This window comes from Pseudophryne corroboree, chromosome 2 (genome assembly GCF_028390025.1).
Source record: "Pseudophryne corroboree isolate aPseCor3 chromosome 2, aPseCor3.hap2, whole genome shotgun sequence".
In the NCBI taxonomy this organism is placed as follows: Eukaryota; Metazoa; Chordata; class Amphibia; order Anura; family Myobatrachidae; genus Pseudophryne; species Pseudophryne corroboree.
Genome location: NC_086445.1, coordinates 1,011,944,234 through 1,011,962,737, shown reverse-complemented (window position 1 = coordinate 1,011,962,737; position 18,504 = coordinate 1,011,944,234). Strand labels below are relative to the sequence as shown.

General features: G+C 44.9%; 1 protein-coding gene across 1 annotated transcript in view; it reads right to left on the bottom strand.

The window, feature by feature from the left end:
* FAM3B (FAM3 metabolism regulating signaling molecule B) overlaps window positions 1-18,504 on the bottom strand; it is a 142,644-nt gene that overhangs the window by 22,076 nt on the left and 102,064 nt on the right. The window contains exon 3 of the mRNA XM_063956598.1: window positions 16,852-16,975. Within this exon, the coding sequence (XP_063812668.1) occupies window positions 16,852-16,975 (124 nt within the window). The remainder of the gene's footprint in view (window positions 1-16,851; window positions 16,976-18,504) is intronic.

Genomic DNA, 18,504 nt, shown 5'->3' with positions numbered 1-18,504 from the left:
CCGACTACATACAGGGACTTGGAGTCCTCCAAGTCACCCGTAGCCACAGGCACCACAATAGGTTGGTTCATATGAAACGACGAAACCACTTTAGGCAGAAATTGAGGACGAGTCCTCAACTCTGCTTGATCCACATGGAAAATCAGATAGGGGCTCTTGTGAGACAAAGCCGCTAATTCGGACACCCGCCTCGCAGATGCCAAGGCCAACAACATGACCACTTTCCAGGTGAGAAATTTTAAAACAACTGTTTGAAGAGGTTCAAACCACTGTGACTTAAGGAACTGTAACACCACGTTAAGGTCCCACGGTGCCACTGGGGGCACAAAAGAAGGTTGGATGTGTAGCACTCCCTTTACAAAAGCCTGGACCTCTGGGAGAGAAGCCAATTCCTTCTGAAAGAATATAGATAAGGCCGAAATCTGCACCTTAATGGAGCCTATCTTTAGGCCCATATCCACTCCTGTCTGTAGAAAATGGAGAAAACGACCCAGCTGAAAATCTTCCATAGGAGCATTCTTGGCTTCACACCAAGATACATATTTCCTCCAGATGCGGTGATAATGCTTCGCCGTTACCTCCTTCCTAGCTTTGATTAGAGTAGGGATGACTTCCCCCGGAATACCTTTCCTAGCTAGGATCTGGTGTTCAACCGCCATGCCGTCAAACGTAACCGCGGTAAGTCTTGGAACACACAGGGCCCCTGTTGCAACAAGTCCTCCCTGGGAGGAAGAGGCCACGGATCTACTGTGATCATTTCCTGAAGATCTGAATACCAGGCCCTTCGAGGCCATTCTAGAACAATGAGTATTGTCTGCACTCTTGTTTGTCTTATGATTCTCAGTATTTTTGAGATAAGTGGAAGTGGAGGGAACACATAGACCGACTGAAACACCTACGGTGTCACCAGGGCGTCCACCGCCACTGCCTGAGGGTCCCTCGACCTGGAACAATACGTCCGAAGCTTTTTGTTGAGGCGTGACGCCATCATGTCTATTTGAGGAAGTCACCTCTGCAAAGACTTCTTGATGAAGTCCCCACTCTCCTGGATGGAGATCGTGTCTGCTGAGGAAGTCTGCTCCCCAGTTGTCTACTCCCGAAATGAAGACCGCTGACAGAGCACTTACATGATTTTCCGCCCAGTGAAGAATTCCTGGTGGCTTCTGCCATTGCCGCTCTGCTCCTTGTCCCGCCCTGGTGGTTTACATGCGCCACGGCTGTGATGTTGTCTGACTGGATCAGAACGGGTAGGTTGCGAAGAAGATTCTCCGCCTGTTGCAGGCCGTTGTATATGGCCCTCAATTCCAGCACATTGATGTGTAGACAAGCCTCCTGGCTTGACCATATTCCCTGAAAATGATTTCCTTGTGTGACTGCTCCCCATCCTCGGAGGCTCGCGTCCGTGGTCACAAGAACCCAATCTTGAATGCAGAACCTGCGACCCTCTAGAAGGTGAGCACTCTGAAGCCACCACAGGAGAGATACCCTGGCCCTGGGGGACAGGCTTATCCTTCGATGCATTTGTAGATGGGACCCTGACCACTTGTCCATAAGGTCCCACTGAAAAGTTCTCGCATGGAACCTGCCGAACGGAATGGCCTCGTAGGCCGCCACCATCTTTCCCAATACTCGAGTGCATTGATGAACTGACACTCGTTTTGGTTTCAGCAGGTCCTTGACCATGTTCTGGAGGTCCTGGGCTTTTTCCATTGGGAGAAAAACCCTCTTTTTTTCCGTGTCCAGAACCATGCCCAAAAATGACAGCCGAGTTGTCGGAACCAACTGCGACTTTGGTAGATTTAGAATCCAGCCGTGTTGTTGTAGCACTCTCAGGGAGAGAGACACGCTTTTTAGTAACTGATCTCTTGATCTTGCCTTTATCAGGGGATCGTCCAAGTATGGGATAATTGTGACCCCCTGCTTGCGCAGGAGCACCATCATTTCCGCCATTACCTTGGTGAAAATTCTCGGGGCCGTGGAAAGCCCAAACGGCAACGTCTGAAACTGGTAATGACAATCCTGTACAGCGAATCTCAGGTATGCCTGATGAGGCGGATATATGGGGACATGAAGGTATGCATCCTTTATGTCTAGTGACACCATAAATTCCCCCCCTTCCAGGCTGGAGATCACTGCCCGGAGAGATTCCATCTTGAATTTGAACCTTTTCAAATATAGGTTCAGGGATTTTAGATTCAGAATTGGTCTGACCGAGCCATCCGGCTTCGGGACCACAAATAGGGTTGAATAAAACCCTTTCCCCTGTTGCACTAGGGGAACCTTGATAATCACCTGCTGTTGACACAGCTTTTGTATGGCAGCTGAAACTATTTCCCTCTCTGGGGGAGAAGCTGGCAAGGCCGATTTGAAAAATCGGTGTGGAGGCATATCTTCGAACTCCAGTTTGTAGGCTTGGGATACAATTTCGACCACCCAAAAATCCAAATCCGACTGAACCCAGACTTGGTTGAAGAGTCGAAGACGTGCCCCCACCGATGCGGACTCTTGCAGCGGAGCCCCAGCGCCATGCGGTGGATTTTGTAGAGGCCGGGGAGGACTTTTGTTCCTGGGAACTAGCCGTAGCTGGTGTTCTTTTCCCTCTACCTCTACCTCTACCTCTGGCGAGGAAGGAAGAGCCCCGACCCTTCCTGAACTTATGCGACCGAAAGGACTGCATCTGGTATTGAGGTGTTTTCTATTGCTGTGGGGGGACATAAGGCAAAAAAGAAGACTTACCCGCGGTAGCTGTGGAAACCAGGTCCGCGAGGCCCTCCCCAAATAAAACTTCCCCTTTGTAAGGCAAAGCCTCCATATGTCTCTTCGAATCAGCATCACCTGTCCGTTGACGGGTCCACAGGGACCTTCTAGCAGAAACTGCCATGGCATTGGCTCTTGAAACCAACAGCCCAATATCTCTCTCAGCCTCTCTCATATATAACGCTGCGTCCTTAATGTGACCCAAGGTCAACAAAATACTATCTTTATCTAGGGTGTCAATGTCAGATGACAAGTTATCTGCCCACGCTGCAATTGCGCTACCCACCCATGCCGACGCTACTGCCGGTCTGAGCAGGGCACACATAGTCGCATAAATTGATTTTAAGGTAGTTTCCTGTCTGCGATCCGCAGGATCCTTGAGGGCTGCTGTGTCCGGGGACGGTAGCGCAACCTTTTTGGACAAGCGCGTCAAGGCCTTGTCCACCGTGGACGAGGATTCCCACAGTAACCTGTCCTTTGAGGGGAAAGAATACGCCATAATAATTCTCTTGGGAATCTGCAGTCTCTTGTCTGGAGTTTCCCAAGCCTTTTCAAATAAAGCGTTCAGCTCATGAGATGGGGGAAACGTTACCTCAGGTTTCTTTTCCTTAAACATGCAGACCCTCGTGTCAGGGACAGAGGGGGACCTCTGTGATATGCAAAACATCTTTTATTGCAATAATCATATATTTAATACTCTTGGCCACTCTTGGGTGCAACCTCGCATCATCATAGTCGACACTGGAGTCAGAATCCGTGTCAGTATCAGTGTCTGCTATCTGGGAGAAGGGACGTTTATGGGACCCTGAAGGGTCTTGTGACACAGCCAAAGCCATGGATTGACTCCCTGCTTTGTCCTTGGACTCTGCTTTGTCCAATCTCTTATGTAATAAATTCACATTAGCATTTAACACATTCCACATGTCCAACCAATCAGGTGTCGGTAATGCCGACGGAGACACCACCACCATCTGCTCTGCATCCTCTCTATACGAGCCTTCCGCTTCAGACATGTCGACACACACGTACTGACACCCCCACACACACTGGGATATCTGAATATGGGGACAGACCCACAATAAGGCCCTTTGGAGAGACAGAGAGAGTATGCCAGCCAGGGCCGGCGCTGTCATTAGGCAGCTTTAGGCAGCTGCCTATGGGCGGCAGCCACTAGAGGGCGGTACACTCCTGCTGAATTAGTTATACTTACAAAATTATTTTGTGTAAGCCTAGTGGCGATCGCGGCGCAGGTCTGGCCAGCCGCAGCCACCATTATCAGTTATCTTCATCCCAGCCAGGGCCGCCTAGGTGTAGTGTTTGCTGCGGCCGAATATCCCGCCCCCTCCCCCCATCTTGACCCCGTGTTGACCGTTCCCGGAAACCCAGCAGCAAGCAGGAACAACTGCGGCTCCCGTTCACCTCTGCAGCTACACAGGCTGCAGTGAAGGAGTGCATTCTCACCACAGGACAGCTGATGGGCCTCCGGAATGCTACCACAATACGAGGGAGGGATCCTGCACACAGTGATAGAGAGGAGACTGCTGAAGAGAACATTAATCACATTGGAAGGTATGAGACGCTGCACCATAGATTTACAGCCATACATACCAGCTACTTTAACCCTAAAAAGCAGTCTCTTTTGGGACACAATATTCCAGGAAGCAACTTGACCTAAAACAGCACTTTCTTGCCTTCTATCTTATAAACTTGCAGATAGATATATATATATATATATATATATATACATACACATATATATATATATATATATATACATACATACATACATACATACATACATACATACATATATATATATATATATATATATATAATGGTGTATGAATGGTTATCTATCTTATAGACTCGCAGATACAGGTTGAGTATCCCTTATCCAAAATGCTTGGGACCAGAGGTATTTTGGATATCGGATTTTTCCGTATTTTGGAATAATTGCATACCATAATGAGATATCATGGTGATGGGACCTAAATCTAAGCACAGAATGCATCTATGTTTCATATACACCATATACACACAGCCTGAAGGTAATTTTAGCCAATATTTTTTATAACTTGTGCATTAAACAAAGTGTGTCTACATTCACACAATTCATTTATGTTTCATATACACCTTATATACACAGTCTGAAGGTCATTTAATACAATATTTTTAATAACTGTGTGTATTAAACAAAGTTTGTGTACATTGAGCCCTCAAAAAACAAAGTTTTCACTATCTCACTCTCACTCAAAAAAGTCCGTATTTCGGAATATTCCGTATTTCGGATATTTGGATATGGGATACTCAACCTGTATATATATAAAACCATTTTGCAATAAGGCAGCACTCTGGAGACTTGAAAATATGTGAAAGGATGGTGTATTTAATTCATACAATGTGTATATGTATATGTATATATATATATATATATATATATACATATATATATATATATATATATATATAGACAAACAGTATGACCCGGCACTCACAATTCCTTAATGAAACTTCCTTGGCTCACGGTGCCCTCCCTCAGGTAACGACCCGACAATGCACCAGAACAGACGGGCGGCACTCAGAGCATATAATCAAATGAAAGCGTGCAGTGACTTTATTGTCATGAAGACATCTACGTTTCGGGGTCGCAGCCCCGTCGTCAGGATAAGTGTAAATAAGCAAAATAAGTGATTTAAATACCTTAACTGCAGGAGAAACTCCTCCCGCTCGTGGAGTCCACGCCGCCCGGATCCCGGTCGAGACGTACCTCACACCCGGAAGTGACGTAATGCCGGTCCGTCCAGCTGACGTGTTGCCACTGAGGGGGAGATCACCATGGTTACTGTGCACATACAAAAGTAAAAACATGAAATAGGTTTACATAAGTAAAAAGAATGAAACGGTAATTACATGTACATTGCTATAGTTGATAGTGATTAGAGTGCAATATGTGAAAATGAAAATCATAAAAATGAAAACAACGTGTCAAAAAACTGTGGTCACAGAAAGAAACATACCTTAAAGCAATGCGTTGTGTATGAATATAAGTGAATAAAGCATATCAAATAATCCTGTGACATTAATATGAGAACATCTTAAAAAATTTTTAAAATTTTTTAATCAGAACTAGAGAGCGAGTATAAACTCTCTTCATAATGAACTATAATGACATGGTCATAAAACCTATTGCCTGGAGCTTATGAATCAATCTGACATATAGAGGTTTTAAAAAAATTCAAAAATATATATATACAAAACCTACTGCATGATGGAATACATATATAGAACACTGTATAGATACGAGGAAAACTCTATAACTATTGGTTCATAGGAAACATCTCAAATTCATATATTCATTTAAACCTTTCGGATGGATGGTATTTAATCTGTGTATCCATCTAGATTCTAGTTGCAGAAGTTTCTTGGATCGATCACCTCCTCGTAGTGATTTGGGTACCTGATCTATTATTTTGTACCTCAATGTGGCCATGCCATGTTTGGCTTTGGCAAAATGCCTGGCCACAGGTTGTTCACTGTCGCCCGATTTAATGGCCTCCCGGATTGCATACCTGTGTTGCGCCATGCGTATTTTAAACGTGCAATCCGTTTTGCCCACGTACGTTAATCCACATGGGCAAGTGATGAGGTATATTACAAATTTAGACTCACAGGAAAGTGGATATTGTATAGTAAATACCTTTCCTGTATGTGGATGTCTAAATTTGTCACCCGGGGTGAGATAGCTGCACGTTGTGCAGCCACTGCACCGAAAACATCCTGATTTCCTACTGAGAAAGTGTCGTTTGTGCGTTTCAAAATTAGATATGTCGGTTTTAACTACATAATCCCTGATGCTTTTGTTTCTGGTGTGACTGACAAGGAGTTTAGAATCAAAAACTTCACCAAGTTCCTTATCCGATGCCACTATGGGCCACAGTTGTTTCATTTTTTTAGTAAGATGTATACTACTGGTGTTGTATTGTGTGACCCATGGAAATCTACCTGTCAGCGTTTTTTTCTCTTTGGGGGCTAACAGTTGTTCTCGTGTGTAGTCAAGAGCTTGTGTCCTGGCTTGTTGTAACTCATTAAGTGGATATCCTCGCTCTTGGAATTTTTTTAGCATCATGTCTAAATCTAGATCTCTTTTTTCTGGTGTGTTGTCAATACGACACACCCGGAGAAACTGGGAAAAAGGTAGGCTGCCTGTGGTAGATCTGGGGTGGAAACTATCACGCTTGAGGAGATTGTTTCTGTCTGTAGGTTTGACATAAAGTGATGTATTAATTTTGCCATTCTGTACAGTAATTTGTACATCCAGGAAAGTAATTGTATTTGAATTGGACTCAATGGTAAATTTGACCGGACTAGATGTCAAATTGTGTGATTGTATCAAAGTGTGCAGTTGTTCCAGGGGCCCTGTCCAGAATATCAACACATCGTCTATGTACCTAGTGTATAACTTAAGGTGACAATTAATGTGTTGGTCTTGTAAGAATAAATCTTTTTCTTCCCACATGTATATATTTGCAAAGGCTGGGGCTACCGCTGACCCCATCGCACAACCTGTGCGTTGAATGTAATATCTTTTATCATGTAAGAAGTAGTTATGTGTCAAGGTGTATCTGAGTAGTTGTAAGAAAAACTCAGTTTCTGGACCTTTGAATAACGGATTATTAGTAATTAGACGTCGTACCGCAAGCAGTCCCGCCTCATGCGGTATGCATGTGTACAAACTCGTGACGTCAATTGATGATAATGTAGTTTCAGGGGGAAGTGTACCAACTGTCTGCAACATCCTAAGTAGCGAGGATGTGTCTTTTAAATGGGTACTGGTCTGTTGGATACAGGGTTGTAGATAAGTATCACAATATACAGCCAGAGGCTCACATAATGATCCCCTTGCCGAGATAATCGGTCTACCGGGGGGCTTAATAGGGTCCTTGTGAATTTTTGGGATGCAATAAAAGATAGGTACAATGGGATTTTCTCTACTTAAAGCTTTAGATGTAGATGTAGAGATAATCCCTACAGAAACTGCTTCAGACAGAATGGCAATGATTATTTCAGGGCTAAGCAAATCCCACGAGGATTTCGCATTCACAATATGCCCACAATTGGGAGATAGGACGTGACATTTTGCAGAAAATGGATCTCTGTGTTAAATAAATGCTCCATGGACCTGTTACTCCTTGTGATTGAAGAAGCAACACGGGAGATGAATATCACCAAACAAAAAATTGGAGCATTCAACACAGAGCATGCCATACCGCTCTCCCCACCCCCAGACTGGATGACAAAACTGGAAGGAGAAGTTGAGCAATATAAGATCAACTTGATCAAGTTCAAGAAACAAAAATTGATCAAAGTACAACAAGACTATGCTCAACACAGAGTATATTCATGGCTTTATAACAGCAATACCAGATATACTCCAGCAAGACAACAATATGCCAGACGCCGTGAACAACGCCAACCATATTCCAGCACATCAGCCAGCGAAATTGATGAGACCCCTTTAAACACACAACAGGCAGGAGAGGCCCCTTTAGGGGTTCGTACCAGGGCCATTATCGCAGGCAGAGGAGCACGTTCACGAGGAGAGGGGGACAAACGAGGAGGAAAACGAGGACCCAAGAACAACTCAAAGCCACCGAGGAGGGGACGCAATTGATATTCAATTTATCCACAAAAGTGTTAACACCCGTGGAATCCAAGGTGTTAAGCAAAGGACTTGGATTCGTCCCCACCAGGTCTATTGATCCTTTTCAATGGAAGATAGAGACATATAAACTATCTAGATCTCTCAAATTAAAGGAATTTTTTCATAAACAACCACCGGGACACACAAACACGGCTTCTTGTGAAATCCCCTCTCAGGTGAGTAAACTCAATAAATCTACATTTGAACCAACCTCACTTAATCCCTCCATCAGGACTTTTAGCAGGATGATGGAACATTTAGATGATGAACCCTGCAACAAACCACACCCCAATATGTCCAAGGATGAGTTTGCTGCCCTGAAGGGACTAAGTAAAAGGCAGGACATTATTATTAGGGGTGCGGATAAAGGGGGTGGTATTGTGGTTCTTGACACTGATGCATACAAAACAGAATGTACACGTTTATTATCAGATCCTAGCACGTATGGATGTTTACAGAATGACCCTACTAACATTTTTAAACGTGAACTAGATGCCATTCTGTCTGAAGCAGTTTCTGTAGGGATTATCTCTACATCTACATCTAAAGCTTTAAGTAGAGAAAATCCCATTGTACCTATCTTTTATTGCATCCCAAAAATTCACAAGGACCCTATTAAGCCCCCCGGTAGACCGATTATCTCGGCAAGGGGATCATTATGTGAGCCTCTGGCTGTATATTGTGATACTTATCTACAACCCTGTATCCAACAGACCAGTACCCATTTAAAAGACACATCCTCGCTACTTAGGATGTTGCAGACAGTTGGTACACTTCCCCCTGAAACTACATTATCATCAATTGACGTCACGAGTTTGTACACATGCATACCGCATGAGGCGGGACTGCTTGCGGTACGACGTCTAATTACTAATAATCCGTTATTCAAAGGTCCAGAAACTGAGTTTTTCTTACAACTACTCAGATACACCTTGACACATAACTACTTCTTACATGATAAAAGATATTACATTCAACGCACAGGTTGTGCGATGGGGTCAGCGGTAGCCCCAGCCTTTGCAAATATATACATGTGGGAAGTAGAAAAAGATTTATTCTTACAAGACCAACACATTAATTGTCACCTTAAGTTATACACTAGGTACATAGACGATGTGCTGATATTCTGGACAGGGCCCCTGGAACAACTGCACACTTTGATACAATCACACAATTTGACATCTAGTCCGGTCAAATTTACCATTGAGTCCAATTCAAATACAATTACTTTCCTGGATGTACAAATTACTGTACAGAATGGCAAAATTAATACATCACTTTATGTCAAACCTACAGACAGAAACAATCTCCTCAAGCGTGATAGTTTCCACCCCAGATCTACCACAGGCAGCCTACCTTTTTCCCAGTTTCTCCGGGTGTGTCGTATTGACAACACACCAGAAAAAAGAGATCTAGATTTAGACATGATGCTAAAAAAATTCCAAGAGCGAGGATATCCACTTAATGAGTTACAACAAGCCAGGACACAAGCTCTTGACTACACACGGGAACAACTGTTAGCCCCCAAAGAGAAAAAAACGCTGACAGGTAGATTTCCATGGGTCACACAATACAACACCAGTAGTATACATCTTACTAAAAAAATGAAACAACTGTGGCCCATAGTGGCATCGGATAAGGAACTTGGTGAAGTTTTTGATTCTAAACTCCTTGTCAGTCACACCAGAAACAAAAGCATCAGGGATTATGTAGTTAAAACCGACATATCTAATTTTGAAACGCACAAACGACACTTTCTCAGTAGGAAATCGGGATGTTTTCGGTGCAGTGGCTGCACAACGTGCAGCTATCTCACCCCGGGTGACAAATTTAGACATCCACATACAGGAAAGGTATTTACTATACAATATCCACTTTCCTGTGAGTCTAAATTTGTAATATACCTCATCACTTGCCCATGTGGATTAACGTACGTGGGCAAAACGGATTGCACGTTTAAAATACGCATGGCGCAACACAGGTATGCAATCCGGGAGGCCATTAAATCGGGCGACAGTGAACAACCTGTGGCGAGGCATTTTGCCAAAGCCAAACATGGCATGGCCACATTGAGGTACAGAATAATAGATCAGGTACCCAAATCACTACGAGGAGGTGATCGATCCAAGAAACTTCTGCAACTAGAATCTAGATGGATACACAGATTAAATACCATCCATCCGAAAGGTTTAAATGAATATATGAATTTGAGATGTTTCCTATGAACCAATAGTTATAGAGTTTTCCTCGTATCTATACAGTGTTCTATATATGTATTCCATCATGCAGTAGGTTTTGTATATATATATTTTTGAATTTTTTTAAAACCTCTATATGTCAGATTGATTCATAAGCTCCAGGCAATAGGTTTTATGACCATGTCATTATAGTTCATTATGAAGAGAGTTTATACTCGCTCTCTAGTTCTGATTAAATTTTTTTAAAATTTTTTTAAGATGTTCTCATATTAATGTCACAGGATTATTTGATATGCTTTATTCACTTATATTCATACACAACGCATTGCTTTAAGGTATGTTTCTTTCTGTGACCACAGTTTTTTGACACGTTGTTTTCATTTTTATGATTTTCATTTTCACATATTGCACTCTAATCACTATCAACTATAGCAATGTACATGTAATTACCGTTTCATTCTTTTTACTTATGTAAACCTATTTCATGTTTTTACTTTTGTATGTGCACAGTAACCATGGTGATCTCCCCCTCAGTGGCAACACGTCAGCTGGACGGACCGGCATTACGTCACTTCCGGGTGTGAGGTACGTCTCGACCGGGATCCGGGCGGCGTGGACTCCACGAGCGGGAGGAGTTTCTCCTGCAGTTAAGGTATTTAAATCACTTATTTTGCTTATTTACACTTATCCTGACGACGGGGCTGCGACCCCGAAACGTAGATGTCTTCATGACAATAAAGTCACTGCACGCTTTCATTTGATTATATGCTCTGAGTGCCGCCCGTCTGTTCTGGTATATATATATATATATACATACACACACACACACTGATCGAAGTGGGGCGGTATGGTATACCGCCACTTCTTCCACTGACCCGGAAATGCGGAACTTAAAGTGCAGCAGGAGGCAAGGGAAGTGGCCATCCTGCTGCACACTGTGCTCCCCGTCTCTGCACGGTGGCCGTGTAGAGCGCTGTATTAGCTCACAGCCGCACACCGCTCGCCACCAGCCGCTCACCTCTTGCTACCAGCCGCCCACCACCGCCGTCAGCAGCCCACCGCTGCCAGCCACCAGCGACAAATGAGGTAATGTTCCCCTGCTGTCACTCTCTCACCCTGTCGTCACTCTCTCACCCTGTCGTCACTCTCTCTCCCTGTCGTCACTCTCTCCCTCTCCCTGTAGTCACTTTCTCCCTCTCCCTGTCGTCACTCTCTCCCTCTCCCTGTCGTCACTCTCTCCCTCTCCCTGTCGTCCCTCTCCCTGTCGTCCCTCTCTCACTCTCGTCACTCTCTCACTGTCGTCACTCTCTTTCTCCCTGTCGTCACTCTCTCTCTCTCTCTCTCCCCGTCATCACTCTCTCACTCCCTGTCGTCACTCTCTCTCTCTCTCCCTGTCGTCACTCTCTCTCTCCCTGTCGTCACTCTCTCTCTCTCTCCCTGTCGTCACTCTCTCTCTCTCTCCCTGTCGTCACTCTCTCCCTCTCTCCCTGTCGTCACTCTGGCTGTCCCTGCTGTCACAATTTCAGCTCATTCAGTGTGCTATAATGTGAATTTCGGCTCATTCATTGTGCTACAATGTGTGCTTCGGCTCATTCAGTGTGCTACAATGTGAATTTCGGCTCATTCAGTGTGCTACAATCTGAATTTCGGCTCATTCAGTGTGCTACAAGGTGAATTTCATCTCGTACCGTGTGCTATAATGTGAATTTCGGCTCATTCAGTGTGCTATAATGTGAGTTTCGGCTCATTCAGTGTGCTATAATGTGAGTTTCGGCTCATACCGTGTGCTATAATGTGAGTTTCGGATCATTCAGTGTGCTACAATGTGAGTTTCGGATCATTCAGTGTGCTACAATGTGAGTTTCGGCTCATTCAGTGTGCTATAATGTGAGTTTCGGCTCATTCAGTGTGCTATAATGTGAGTTTCGGCTCGTACCGTGTGCTATAATGTGAGTTTCGGATCATTCAGTGTGCTACAATGTGAGTTTCGGCTCGTACCGTGTGCTATAATGTGAGTTTCGGATCATTCAGTGTGCTACAATGTGAGTTTCGGCTCATTCAGTGTGCTACAATGTGAGTTTCGGCTCATTCAGTGTGCTATAATGTGAGTTTCGGCTCGTACCGTGTGCTATAATGTGAGTTTCGGATCATTCAGTGTGCTATAATGTGAGTTTCGGCTCGTACCGTGTGCTATAATGTGAGTTTCGGATCATTCAGTGTGCTACAATGTGAGTTTCGGCTCATTCAGTGTGCTACAATGTGAGTTTTGGCTCATTCAGTGTGCTACAATGTGAATTTCAGCTCATTCAGTGTGCTATAATGTGAATTTCAGCTCGTGCCATGTGCTATAAGGTGAAAGGGGCACCAGTACTAGATAGTATAAGGGGTTCTACTACACTGGACATGACCCATTTTGGAGGCATAATTATGTCCTTTACTTTTGCATACCCCCGCTTCAAAATTTCCACTTCGACCACTGTATGTGTGTGTGTATGTGTGTATGTGTGTATATATATATATATATATATATAAATATAGTACCAGTTCGCACACACCTAGGGTGGATGAATCCTTGGGTGCTCAGTCAAATACATCCAGTAAGCATCTTTACAGAGGTCCGCAATGGACAAACCGCAGTAGAACAGCACACCACCTCTTATGGGCCCTACACACTGGGCGATAATACTGAAAGATATGAACGATCTCACTCATTAATGAACAAGATACCGTTCATATCTTTCAGTGTGGAGGCAGCAGCGATGAACGATGCGCAGCCCCGCGCTCGTTCATCGCTGGTGCCCCGTCGCTTGTGCATGCAGGCCAATATGGACGAGATCGTCCATATTTGCCTGCAAATCTATGGATGCGGGTGACAGGGGGAGTGAAGAAAATTCACTCCTCCCGTCATTGCCCCCCTTCCCCCTTCCCCACCGCTGGGCAGCTCGGCGTTGGATTGCGCAGTGTGTAGGGCCCATTAGAAAAGTAGAAAAATAGCATTCTTTAATTTGTAAATAGCTTCAGGCCTTCAACAAAACATAGCAGCATTTATACTCATCCGAATATCATGGATACAGTCAGCATATTGGCAGATGGCTATCCCTACAGCCCATTTCGGTTATTGCACCTTTGCAAATTAAAGAATGCTTTTTTTCCCCTACTTTTCTTCATTTTGAATCTGGAGCCATCCGCGGGCCAATCAGAGCTCACGGACTGGCAGCCAATTTTGATGTGGCATAATGTGTAAGGGCATTACTATTGTGTGGCATAATGTTATAAGGGCATTACTGTATGACATACTGTATAATGTTGTAAGGGGCAGTCCTACTGTGCGTCAAGACATGAATGGGCTCTACCAGAATGTGAATGGGCTCTTTGTGGCAGAACTTGAATGGGCTCTACTGTGTGGTTTAGCGTAAATGGTCTCTACTATGGTATAATGTGAATAAGTGGCACTACTGTGTGACATGACCTGAATAAGAAGGGGGGGGGGGGGGGGGGGAGTAGGTTTAAGATTTGCCTAGGGTGCCGAGAAACCTTGCACCGGCCCTGATGCCAGCACACACCCAGCGCCACTAGATACTGAAACAAAGTCCCAGCCTGTAGAGCGCTTTAAATACACAATTTAGCACCAAATATATGTGGCCCCCCCCCCCTCGTTTTTGCCCCGTTACTTGTTCAGCAGGGGAGAGTCCGGGAGCAGAGAAAATGGTGCTGTTTAGTGCTGGAGGATCAAGCTCCGCCCCCTTGACGGCGGGCTTCAGTCCCGCTATTTTTATTATACTGGCAGGGGATTTATTATATACTGCCTCTGCAGTATCTATATAACTGTGCCAGGCTTATTTGAGGTAAAAAATTGCTGCCCAGGGCGCCCCCCCTGCGCCCTTGCTGTGCCTGTGTGTGTTGTGGGAGCAATGGCGCGCAGCGCAACCGCTGCGCGGTACCTCATGAAGATCTGAAGTCTTCTGCCGCCTTTGAAATCTTCTTGCTTCCTATACTTACCCGGCTTCTTTCTTCCGGCTCTGTGAGGAGAACGGCGGCGCGGCTCTGGGACGAACAGCAAGGACGACACCTGTGTTCCGACCCTCTGGGGCTAATGGTGTCCAGTAGCCTAAGAAGCAGAGCCCATCAGTCCAGGAAAGTGGGTCTGCTTCTCTCCCCTCAGTCCCACGAAGCAGGGAGCCTGTTGCCAATAGTGCTCCCTGAAAATAAAAAACCTAACTAAAACCTTTTCAGAGAAACTCAGAAGAGCTCCCCTGCAGTGCATCCAGTCTCCTCTGGGCACAGGATCTAACTGAGGTCTGGAGGAGGGGCATAGAGGGAGGAGCCAGTCCACACCCATCTGAAGTCTTAGAGTGCCCATGTCTCCTGCGGAGCCCGTCTATACCCCATGGTCCTTACGGAGTCCCCAGCATCCTCTAGGACGTAAGAGAAATAAAGGGGCAGATGTACCAAGTCTTGGCGAGAGGGAGAATGAGGAGACAGATAAAGCACAAGCCAATCAGCTCCTGGCAGATAAAATACCAGCCAATCAGCTCCTGGCATTTTCCAAACACAGCCTATAACATGGCAGTTAGGAGCTGATTGGCTGGTATTTTATCACTCTCCAACATCTCCCCCATTATCCCTTTGACACGCACTGCATAACTTATTTAGGTCCTTTGAAAACAATTTAGTGGATGTTGTCTTAATGTTCTCTATTTCAAGTACACAAATATATAAAAACCAAATCTATACAATAAGTAAGGGCAATTATGTATCGCTGATGAAGTAAAGAAAACATTCATTATAAAATACACAATTTAAGTACAGGTTGAGTATCCCATATCCAAATATTCCAAAATACGGAATATTCCGAAATACGGACTTTTCTGAGTGAGACTGAGATAGTGAAACCTTTGTTTTTTGATGGCTCAATGTACACAAACAATGTTTAATACACAAAGTTATTAAAAATATTGTATTAAATGACCTTCAGGCTTTGTGTATAAGGTGTATATGAAACATAAATGAATTGTGTGAATGTACACACACTTTGTTTAATGCACAAAGTTATAAAAAATATTGTCTAAAATGACCTTCAGGCTGTGTGTATAAGGTGTATATGAAACATAAATGCATTCTGGGCTTAAATTTAGGTCCCATCACCATGATATCTCATTATGGTATGCAGTTATTCCAAAATACGGAAAAATCCAATATCCAAAATACCTCTGGTCCCAAGCATTTTGGATAAGGGATACTCAACCTGTATAACAGGACAGCAGATAATTGCACCATAGGCTACAATTAGCAATACATGTGCTAATATTATTTAAGAGCTTGTATACTTGAAAATCACCTACGCCCATAGAGTATAAAGCACACTGGTGAGAACTGGCTTCTTCAAAGGGGGTTATTGCGGAGTGACCAACTTTAATCACTTAGCACTGTGCGGTGTCGCTATCTCAGTAATGCTCAACAAAAACCTGTATTTCTGAATATTCCCTATTTTGGAATTTTGTATAATACCCCTTTCACATCGCACAAATAACCCGGTACCGACACGGCATATTGCCGTGTCGAACCGGGTCAGTGTGCGATGTGAAAGCACACTGGGCGATTTAGCGGGTCGCCTGACCCGGTAAATCAACCCGGTAAAAAAGAAGGGTTTTACCCGGGTTGATTACCGGGTCAGGTGCGGTGTGAATGGGAGCCGTGTCGATGCGACACGGTTCCCATTCACAAGATAGGGAGAGGCGGCGCTGGAGATGAGCTCATCTCCCGACGCCGCCTCCACCCCCGCCCCTGCTGCTGCTGCGGCCTCCGTTGTCATGGCAACCGACCCGGTATATTGCCGGGTCGGGAAGCCTGCAACGGAGCGCAAATGCCGGATCCCACCCGGTAAGTACACGTTTGTCTTACCGGGTAGGACCCGGCATTTGCGGTGTGAATGCAGCATAAGGGAGTCTTAACCTGTACTACTGTATATACAGTAGCCTCCATTTATCAAGCCTTGGAGAGTGATACTGTAAATAGCATGGTGATAAAGTATCAGCCAATCAGCTCCTAACTTCCATGTCACAGGCTGTGTTTGAAAAATGACAGTTAGGAGCTGGTACTTTATCACCGTGCTATTTATCACTCTCCAAGGCTTGATAAATCTGGGCCATAGTATTACCATCATGCCATCAACAGAATAGTCCTTCTTGTACTTACATCTTATCATCCATGCAGAATTCGGGTAAAACATTCTTCCCGGCGCCACTTCGTATCCGATACACAATCTCCGTGGAGGAGCAGGTTCTCCAAACTGCACACTTTTGTCTCACAGGTTTGGGGGCTGTTGCAGAAATATATAAACATGATTATTATTAAAGTTTATTTATAAGACAAGTGGTTTGCAGCACCGCACATATATCCAGCACACATTAGAACAATACTAGGTACACAGAAATTAACGTTACAGTAACTAAAAAACTAAACATTGGTAACAAAGTTTCTGTAAGCTTCCATAAGAGGTAACACTGCTTTACCACATGTTCCATAATGCATGCACACATGGAGGTAGGTATAGCGTGCATAAGCCAGTGCTGTAACTAGACATTTTATTAACCTGTTCCAGAAAGAGAATTGGTGCCCCCCCCCCCATACTCCAAATAGAGATAGCACGGGCGTGACTTTGTGGGGAAAGGGAGTGGCCACAGAATAGTAGCATTTCACTGTACACTGCACAGTAGAAACCCTTATACACAATACACCACAGTGGAGCCCCTTATACACATTACGCCACAGTGGTACCCCTTATACAGATTACGCCACAGTGGGGCCCCTTATATACATAACGACACACAGTGGAGCCTCTTATACACATTACGCCACAGTGGAGCCTCATACACATTACACCACAATAGAGCCCCTTATACACATTACACCACAGTCGTAGCCCATATACACATTATGCCACAGTAGAACCCCTTATATTCATTACGCCACAGTGGAGCCCCTTATACACATTACACCACAGTGGTACCCCTTATATATATTACGCCACTCAGTGGTACTCCTTATACACATTACGACACAATAGAGCGCCGCATACACATTACACCACAGTAGTACCCCTTATACATTTTACGCCACACAGTGTAACCCCTTATACATATTACACCACAGTAGAGCCCCTTATACACATTAAACCACAGTAGTGGCCCTTATACACATTACACCACAGTAGAGCCTCTCCTCCTCCGTATAATAGTAGCGATGCACCTGGCAGAGAAGGAAGCGCACTACTACTATTATACATTGCAGCAGCTGGAGGTGGTGGAGCATACCAACTGTACAGGGTAAAGGAGAGCATATGAGCACCCCATTTATGCCCCCAGAAGGTGAAATAGCTTGAGAGAGTACCCAGGAAAGAACAGGAATACTCTGGCAGTACAGGATTCTGAGGAGCAAAATCCAACATGGCGGCTGAGGCAGCTGGACCTCCGGGAAAGCACTCACCCTGGATGCAAGCTCAAATGCAGGAGAGAGAAGACACCGCAGTCACCTGGAGCACCACAGCAGATATTCCGGTCAGGCAAGCGCTGATGGAAAGGCCAGGCAGGAGCAAGGAGGCACTGAGTAGTGGAATCTGGCGCCAGCAGGCTGTGCATCAAGAGCAGAGCTCCGTTCCCAGGTATGAAACTGCCTGGAGCAGGATGTGATGTGCTCGATGGCCAGCTCAAATACTCATGATGCAGTGGAGGCAGGTGAGAGGGGGCTCTACAGAAACAAGGCAGCGGGTGGATGTAGCTGGTTCCACCCAACAAGGCAGCGGGTGGATGTAGCTGGTTCCACCCACTGGGTGATGCGCTCAACGGGCAG